The sequence below is a fragment of the Gallinula chloropus genome, assembly GCF_964237585.1.
Source record: "Gallinula chloropus genome assembly, chromosome: 3".
Taxonomy (NCBI): Eukaryota; Metazoa; Chordata; class Aves; order Gruiformes; family Rallidae; genus Gallinula; species Gallinula chloropus.
The window spans coordinates 67,838,265-67,848,027 of NC_140087.1; the positions used below are offsets into that span (position 1 = coordinate 67,838,265).

At 50.0% G+C, this 9,763-nt stretch overlaps 1 protein-coding gene across 1 annotated transcript; it reads left to right on the forward strand.

Moving 5' to 3' along the window:
- Nucleotides 1-4,580: 4,580 nt before the first annotated feature.
- Nucleotides 4,581-9,281, forward strand: LGALSL (galectin like; the record flags this gene model as incomplete). The annotated part of the gene is made up of 5 exons (XM_084261771.1): nt 4,581-4,613; nt 4,790-4,861; nt 5,016-5,104; nt 5,577-5,754; nt 8,439-9,281. 5 exons carry the CDS (start codon nt 4,581-4,583, stop codon nt 8,580-8,582), a joined length of 516 nt encoding a protein of 171 aa, XP_084117897.1. The 3' UTR covers nt 8,583-9,281.
- Between the last annotated feature and the right edge of the window lie 482 nt (nt 9,282-9,763).

Sequence of the window (9,763 nt, forward strand, 5' to 3'; positions counted from 1 at the left end):
AAAGAGCCAACATCATGAGATTCATGATAAAATTGTTGAGATACAATAATGATGATATTAAAATAGCCCCAGACAGGACACATCCAGAAAGACCAGCCTCCAAGTCATAAAAATAGAGTCTGTCTCCTGCAGATGCCTGCAGCTCCCGCCACAGTCTTGCAGGTATTACCTTCACCTGCCCCATGCCTTTGTGCATCAGTTTTCCATGGAAGGGACCGGAAGAGCTGAAAGATCCTGAAAGCTGAACAGCCTTCAACCAGCCACTAACACCTTATCTGACATGCCTGTATGCACAAACCCTCAGTTCCTGGTGCAGACTCCAGCAAACAACCTGCAGGAAAAACATTTCTGATACCCACATGCTCGGCACCAGGTGTGCAGCAGCTCTGTGTTCGACCAAGTGAGTCACTCACCAGGACCATCTCCTTACACACCAGTTTACACAATCTTTGGTACCAAGAACCCCAGGAAAGTGACTTCACTGGATTCATGCACACCTAGAGCCTGAAGCCCTAAGGGCAAAACTCAGACCAGAATAATTCAGGGGGCAACAAGCAGCAAGGAAGCCACACCAAATAAATATGGTGCTGCTCCTAGCCCTGGATTCCCTCCTCTACCCATGAAGATGTGACAGCGCCAACCTGTGATAGCACACAGGCATGCTAAACACCCTCCCTGCACTGTCTGTACCGGTAACTGTCACTTGTCTTTCCCACGGTGAGTGTGGGAGGGCAGGCTCATGAACGTTTCCACATGTACGTGGCACCCCTGCACTTTAGACTCAGCACGTGGTGCCAGGGAAATCCGTCCTCGGGACACTTTGAAGCCACATGCCAAGAGGGCAAGAAAGACATTTCCCACCCTGCTCTCCAGCCCCTCACAACACATCGTCGGCACTATCCTCGCTCAAGCCCTGCCCTCGGTCACCTGCCCAGCACAAATTCATGCAAGGTCAGGTATGGTCTCCCAGACCTTTACCTGAGGATTTGCAGCAGCACAGCTACAAAGGTCAAGAAAACCACCCAACCCAAATAATTATCAGCACTGCAGTTTTACTGCAGTAATTCTGAAAAGGAGGGATTCCTCTGAACTATTACACGCTTGGCTCCAACCACTGAATCAAACTTATTCACAGACTTTCTTCTTTATCATATTACTCAGCTTTTTCCCAGGCTTACAAAAACCAGGACTTCAGTGCCTTGCCACCCAGAAACCAAAGGAAGCTTCCACGAAACCAGCAAACACCTCCTGACTTCTCACCAGTGTCATTAAAAAACAAAACAACCCAGAGAGGTTGTACAAGTCAGCCTATAAACCCAGGTGTGAGGAGAGCCATGTCAATGGTAATGGGGCAAGAAAGGCAGGGTAATTATACCACACCAAAATTGCGATCGCGCTGCATTCCTTTCCGGTGAAGGCCAGCTAAGAATTAGATACACCTTTTTAAGTCATCAGAGGGAGTGGCTGCAAGATAGAAGGTGCTGGGATTAAGATGAAGTTCTGGGTTTGCCAGTTCTCGGCAATGGCTTTGGTGGCTGGGCATGTCATTAACTGTTCCCAAATGACATTCACACCATGCCATTTCTTTTTAATCTTCATACAATTCTTCATATTTCAAGAGTCTCAGGCTGCCCACTGCACGAAGGGCTGTACGAGCCCAGAAACAGAAGAGGATACCTATCCATAAATTTTTTTGTACATGGTCAACCTGTCAAGTTCAGTAACTTGCACCTCAGCATGATTTCAGTGAAGCACAAGTGTTCATCGTGTTGTGCCAGCTACTACCATGAGGTCTGCAAGCTCAGGCCCTCAAGCATGAAACCTCAAGAGCTTCCCTGTCAAGAAGGCTGGTACAAACACTTAACAGGGCTCACTCTGTGCAGGTGATTTGACAAGAACTGCATGGGTTAGGGAACAGATTTGGCTCAGACCTCTCTCCTTTCAAGAAGTACAAGAGTAGGAGCTTAGATGGCAGTGCTCACCCGGCAGCACTTTGCAGAGAGAAGGTGGGAAGGTGGGTCTTGAGGAAGCTCCTCCATGGGTAGGAGGCACAGTGCTGACCACTGGTGGAGAACAACCTCTTTTGCTGGAGAACACCTCCCTAGGAGAGACCCCAGGAGCAGCCATTACACAGGCAGGTCAGCAGTACACAGAGGCAAAGCTCCTGCTCTGGCTGCCTCACCCTGTTTGTGGTGCAAACAGGATCTTCAATGTCCGTCTGGGCTGTTATGGGATGAGAGGAAAACGTGGCATAGAAACAGAAAGGCACAGACCACTGGTGCCTGAAAACATGCTACGGTTTTTATTCATAAGTTCATTCTGAAGGTTGTTCCAGTCATTTTTTTCATGGCCAGCAAAACAAATGTTGCATTTATTCTAGTTTTTGGAAAACACACCAAAAAAAAAAAAAAAAGAAAGGCAATAACAAGGCAAAGCAGCTAGCCAAATGGCCAAGTCTTGCTATTTAATTATTTTGAAATGCAGAAATTCAATGAAAACCAGCTACAAAACAAAGACATAATGATGACCTCTCTCATCACAAGAATTCATGCTTTGGCATAAAGGACTGGCTGGCCTGATTTTCTGTCCAATAAACTCAATCTTATCCAACAAAGTGACTCCCTGTACAGCAGAGGAGAAGACAAACTGTTCCAAAAAGAGCTCTTTGGGCATCATGTAACACTGCACCACTAAATAAAAATAAAAAGCTAGGGCGATTTCTGGTATCTCTTAGGCTGGCATTGGCATTGGTAAGGGAAGAAGTGAGCAGCACACAGGAGCTGTCAAAACCATCAAGACTACTCCAGTTCCTCTTTGTGGTGAACTAGAGAACACACTCAACTCATCACTCAAAAGCCAAGTGTTTCTAACCTGCAATGGTTTCATGTTGCTGCACTGTTTACAAATTCAATCTCATGGCAGTATTTGAGGAAGATGCTTTGCCACATGGCGATGGCTGACACCCAGTGTTTCAGCATGGTGGTTTTGCCATACCAAGACCTGAGACACAGGGATGCCCCCTACCTTCATGTCCAGCTATGCTGGCACGACTGAAGCAGTCATGGCTTCTGTACATGATGTCCAGCAGACCTGTATGCACAAACATAAGCTTCTACAAACCATCTCCAGCTGGTCATCCAGAGATGACAATATCCCCAAATTAGTGGTCACTACTGAAAAAGGGCGTCTAAACACTTGCACAATCTGTACTTGCTTTCCGTAGCTCTTGGTTTCTCAAATGACATCGCCTACTGATTGCAAGCATTTCCCAACAGACATGCATCGTCATACTGAAACCCTAAATATTGCAGTGACTTCGCTTCTTCCACTCCACTCCACTCAAAGTGAGTAATTAATCCTCACAGCGCTCAGAGGAGGAAGGGCAGTGACATTCTCCAACCCAGCCCAACATGCAGGTGACAGGCACTAAAAGCCAAGCAACCCATGCAAGGTCCTGCAGAAAGCTGGCCAAGCCCAGTCACCGTGTCACGTTGCTACAGGGATGTTCATGCCACCAAATCCCAGTGGTGAGGAAGCAAGAAGGAAGCCTTCCTCAATTGCCCCCTCCAGGACCCTAACCTCATCATTACGGCATGCTTGCCGGGACCAGTCACCCCTGCTGTGGTAATGGCGAGGGATTCCGGGCATCGCATGGCGCCTGCGAGGAGGGCTGGTGACCTCGGCTGGAGCTTTGCTGAGCTCTCAGCAGCGCCGGACACCAGCAGGCACCACCACGTTGCATAACGACAGACACCAACTTATGCAATTACCGAGTCTCATTAGGAGGCTGACAGGGAGGATTTCAAAGGAGCTGCTGCTGCCTGGCTCGGCCGCGAGGCTGCAGGTCGCCCGGCAGCACGCTCCGCAGCCGCCCATGCAACAGGCCATGCCACTCTCCGGACAGAGACATGTCCCACCAAAGCAGCCGCTCGGGACTCGATACCCTCGAAGGTCCCTGTCATGGGCACGGAGGGCAGCGGGGTGACAGCGCATTCTGGGGGGAGGGGGGCTGAGCTGTCTCTTCATCTCAGGAGTCTTGCGGTCTCTCTCCAAGCACGCATCACCTGCGGGCCTCAGGTGAGGGGTCCGAAGGCCCCCGGAGGCCGGGCGGGCCTTGCCAGGGCCTAACCCGGACCCACCGCCGCCGCCCCCTCCCCTGCTCCAGCCACCCCCGCGCAGCGGGGCCGCGGTCCAAGCGCTGCCAGGGCCGGCGCACCGCGGGCTCCCCGCTCAGGGTCGGGCCCCGCGGCCCTTCCAGCTGGGTCCCGCCGCGGGGCAGGCTGCGGAGCGGAGGAAACAGCAGCAGCAGCCCCCGCCCTGCCCGGTTCCCCCCCGGGCCAGGGGCTGGGCTCCCCGCCGGGCGAGGCAGGGCTGGCCACCTCCCCTCCTCCTCCACCTCTTCCTCCTCCTACTCCTCCTCCTCGCCATCCTACTTCTGCACCGGCTCCGCTGCTGCTCCGTTGCTGCCCCTCAGCCGCCGGGGCTGACACACAGCCCCCCCCTCCCAGCCTTCCTCTCCCCCCGCCCCCGTCGGTCCCCCTCCGCTCCGTACCCAGCGCCGCCGCCGCCACTTCCACAAGATGGCGGGGACCGTGGCCGAGCGGGACGCGCTGGTGAGTGCCGCTTGCTCCTTTCCCGGGGCTCCGGGACGGGGACGGGGAGGGCGGGCAGGGTATGGCATGGCAGAGCAGGTTAGGCCCCCCACGGCAGGTACCTGCAGAGGCGGAGGGTAGGCGGCCAAGAGGGGCTCCGCCTGCCCCAGCCTCAGCTCCCTCCTTTTTACCTGCAGAAAATAGAGGACGGGCATTTAAACAACTCCCTGGGATCCCCGGTGCAAGCTGATGTGTACTTCCCTCGCCTGGTAAACCACCTTTCTTTGGTTTTTGTGGGATTGTGGTGGGGGGAGAGGTTTTTGTTTGTGTGTGGTTTTTTAACCCCTTTACCCACCGCTGCACAACGGCGGCCGCCGCTGATGCCGAGTTGACCCTGGCCACCCTCCCCCCTGTCCTTTCCAGATCGTCCCCTTCTGTGGGCACATCAAAGGAGGAATGAGGCCGGGAAAGAAGATCTTAGTTATGGGCATAGTGGACCTCAACCCCGAGAGGTAACACCCGGGCGGGGCTGCCCGCCCCGGGGGCGCTGGGGAGGGTGTGAGGTGGGGGAGCCGCACACACACAGACACACACACAGACACACGTACACACGGATCCCTCCTTTCTGGAAAGGGATTATTTTTATCATTTTAAATATAGCGTGCTGATTTCTCCTTTGACCCATAGAGGGGGCATTTCTTTAAGGGATCCCGTTTCCCAACATTTCGGTTGGGAGCATACAGAGCATATATATATACACATATATATGCACACATATATGCACAGTGCACACCTATATATATGCTATAAGCACGTCCTTGCCCCTGCTGAGCTTTCGAGGTATTCCCCGAATGATCCGAGCTGTCACCCCCCCATGCCGCTATACCGTCAATGGCTGTAATAAGCCGAGAAATGAGACCGGCGGCATTTGGAGTTTATTTGCTTGTGTCTGGCTGAAGGAGAGCCGTTCTGTTTGTGTTGCAGCTTTGGCATCAGTCTGACTTGTGGGGAGTCGGAAGATCCTCCTGCAGATGTAGCCATTGAACTGAAAGCCGTGTTTACAGACAGACAGTTTGTCAGAAACTCGTGTGTAGCTGGAGAATGGGGGGAAGAGCAATCATCTATTCCTTACTTTCCATTTATACCGGACCAGCCTTTTAGGGTGAGTACCAGGATGACAGTGGTGTGCGCCATACATATCTGATAAAGTGTAATATGATCAATGCTCACAGCAGAACCCGACTTGCCTCTCGTGGAATCGCAGTGTAGCCCACACTTCTCTGGTTGAGACACCATTTGCTGGATTGTTTGTATCCATCAGAAGTTGTGCAGAGATCCCGCTGCTGCATGCAACTGCTGGCGGTTCAAATGGAGCTATGAACACCTCACTGGGGTGCTATGACAAGTCAGAGGTGGTAATACTGTGTGATGAATTGCACTTCCTGAGCTTAGTTTTATAGCTAGAAATTAAAAAGTACCTCTATGTTATTAGTGCATTACAAGTTATTACTGGAGAATGTAAATACTCTGTGGGACTGCTGTATGTTTTGATGGTTTTTTTAATGGATATAGTGTTTGCAATTTAATGCAGCTAATAGGAATCTTGTTCATCCTTTGTCTCCAGGGATGTTACACTGAGGTTGACCGTAGCCCTTCGCGTTAGCAGATTAAACAGCTAAACGATAGTGGTATTCTTTTCTTAACCTTGGGATTAAATCTCTTGTCAAATTGCAGTCTGTAGTCACTTGAAAATGGTGTACGTGGAAATGCGGTGGTGTAAGGGATGGACTGGATTGACCTAGAAGCAGATTCCCATCTGTAGCGTTTATGGTTATGTGAAGATGTCTTTGCAAATCAGGACTAACAAAGTATGCGGCTGCAGAGGGCCACTTCTCTCAGCGGCTTCACTACATTGAGGAAAAAAGGCTGCATGCCTTCTCCGTGTGGCTGACCCAGAAAAACCCTCCTCCTCCTCCCCGCCCCTCTTATGAAACCTCGCTGGCCCCTCTGCTAAATGCCAGTGCTCTGACCAGCTGCCAAACTCTCCTAATCCTTCTTGCCCCCAAGATAATCTCCCCCAACCCCAAAAGCCCACCGTCTCCCCAGATGCTTGGGCTCTCAGAGGGTGTTTATGAGTGGTTTCGCTGCAAATTGTTTGTGCTCTACTTGCTTCTACAAGCTCTCCCATCAGAAGTGGTAACACCCTCAGTGCGTGTGGGAAGTTCACTTGAAAGAGCTTGGAGGTTTGGTCCGCTCTGGCTGCCTTACACTACCTGCTGCAGAGGGTGGTGGCCAAGCCCTTGGACAAGCCAGATGAATTACCCAGAGCATGTTTTGTGGCTGTCCCACAGACAGTGGACAATAGAGGACAGCAACATTGCACATTTGGCATGAGATACTGTAGAAAGGGAGTTGTGCTTTTTCTCTTTTTTTCTCCTCTTTTTCCCCTCAAATGCACAAATGGAATTTAGGCTCCCAATTGACTTTGTGCCTTTGGTGGTCTCCCTCTCAGTGAATAAATTAGACTGTTAATCATTCTTGCCAATTACTTGTGATCCAGTCCAATTATTGTTCTGGTGTGGCCCAGGGTGATCTGAAAAATTGGATCGTAAGCAGCGTTGAGGCTAACCATATCTTTTACATAAGAAGGCCTAAGGCTGGATGCACCTGCCACAGTGACACAGGAGCTATGCAGCAGCACGGGCGCTGCCCTGTTACGTGGTGTGCTACCAGGTCCCCAGGAGCTTAACTTCTCCTGCACTGCCTGCTGCCACTTCTCACGGTGCAACGTGCCCTAAGTCAGTTGGGTTTTGGCTTGCTCTTTTATTGCTGGCCCTGTTCCCAATTTTATACACTGTCATAGCAGCAGAGTCAGGTGCTTGGAAGCAGCACTCCAGACTACCAGCCTCTTGAAATGACACGGGATTTACGTGTGGCTTCCCTGCAGATTTTCTTCTTAGCCTGTCTGGAGCTGGAGGTCTCCAAGGGCCTGTACGAGAAGAGCACGTTCTGTGCCTTTGTATCCCCGCTTCCTGCTGGGGCAGCTCCGCAACACGTAACTACAGGGCACCCTCTCAAGCCACTCCTAAAATCAGGAATGTCCCAACCTCTCTGAGCCTGCTCAGCTCCAGGCTCTTGCTTTTCCAGAGCCTTTTTGCAGGGCTGTAGAAGGAGGGTTGAGCTGTGTCCCTCCCTGGTCCTGTTGGTGCTTCGTGTGAACGGTCTAGCTGAATTGCAGCCATCCTGCGCCACGTGTCCCTCACCGCGGCCCCAGTATGGAGTCTAGTCCAACAGGGAGTCCTGGGCTGTCTGCAGCCACAGTAGCAAAGGCCTTTTAGTTTTGCGGCTACTGTGTGAGTATGTGTAGGAGGAGAGGGCAAACCTATCCCTCCTCTTGTGCTCGCTCCCTTCCCGTAAATTAAGGGAAGCCTGGAAAGCATTGCAGAGGGAGCTGCCCCCTCATTCTGCAGCAAAAAAAAAAATAAATTCTCTAGCAAGGAATGCAAGACTTGAGTTGGAGATACAATTTCTTCCCCCTGTAATTTGCAGTTTGAGCCTGTTTGTGGCATTATTCCAGGAGGCGAAACCTCCCAGATGCCAGTGAGTTCCAGAGTACTTCCTGCCACAACAGTGTGAGATTGGATTGATGTCCCTGTGAAGTAAAAGCAGATCCATCACAGTGTAACTGGTGTCGCGGGGGCAAACTGGTCTCAGCCCTGGCTGCTGTGTGGCATGCAAATAGCTGAATGGCTAAAACCGAAAGGCTAATGAAGTGCTCCTTGTATTCTGTGAAATAACTTCCCAGTTACACTGTGAACAATGTGCTTCATCATTTTATTTTTACAGGTTGAGATACTTTGTGAGCATCCCCGTTTTAGAATATTTGTGGATGGACATCAACTCTTTGATTTTTACCACCGTATTGAAACACTGTCAGCAATTGACACAATAAAGATAAATGGAGATCTTCAGCTTACAAAACTTGGCTGAGCGTGCTGGGACTGCAGATTCCAAACCGGCTCAGGTGCCATCGTCCGTTTGGAGAAGTGACAGCCGGCTCTGGACACAGCTATGGTAGGAAGGCTGCCCGGTTCCTTTTCCGCATGCAGTTCTTCACTCCTGTGCCGATGAACCGGGCTGTTGTTTATCCTAATGAAGAACACTGTTGGTTAATACACACTGAGCCATTTTTTTCTTGGATCAAAATAGCCCACCTGTGCTGGATAATCAAATTGGAATGGATTCGCAAAGACTTGCAGTCTTGTTTCAAATCTCACAGAAAGGCAGTTTCTGAAACACAATGCTAAAACCAGTTACTGAACAGCAGTGACAACAACAACAACAACAACAAAGTTTTTCTTTTGCAAATATTGTTTCTGCACTGAAGTGGAGTAGTGTAGCACAACATAGGGCCACGAGCTGATGTCCTTACCCGGGGCCTGAGCCTGGTTCCATGGAAATCAATGGCAAAAATCCCACTTGCTTCAATGGGGGACAATCAAACTGTCTAGTCCTTAAGTCAAGCACAATTCCCACTGATTTCTATGGGATTTTTGCACATGCCTGGGGGCCAGCTCTTCTGCTGGTGTAAATCCGCGTTCCCTCCGTGGCTTGCAGTGGAATTTTGCTGATTGCTCCCAGCTGCTGATTTGGCCCAAGGACTGTGCAAAAACTGAATCGAGGGTGCGAGGACACAGCCTGTATATTTTAGTCAGGGTATTTGCATAGAATGTAGATCGTTACGAGTTTTTGCACAATGTATTGTTAATACAATTTTTAAAGCTTATCTGTAGTTTATTTATTTATACTCATTGTATGTATTATTAGTAAAAATGAACAATCTTACTGATGGTTAAGAACAGCAAAGTGTAAACATTTTGAATGTACAAAATGTCTTAGGCTCTTTGGGTAAACTTTACATATCACTCTTGAAAAATCATGTTTCCTATCAAACATTTAGTTACATTTTAATGGAGCCCTCTAGGCCCTGGGAAAATGTGGGCACAGTAGTCTGTGGGGGTGGGGGGAGCTCTTTGCATATTCACTAGAAACTGTTTTTCAGGGTTTACTAACTTTGCTGCACAGGGTAGGTCTGAGTTAAAGTTGATCCATTTTACAAACTTAAACAGCAAATTTGTAGGTTTAACTGTGCTTTTATAACCTGAGAAAAA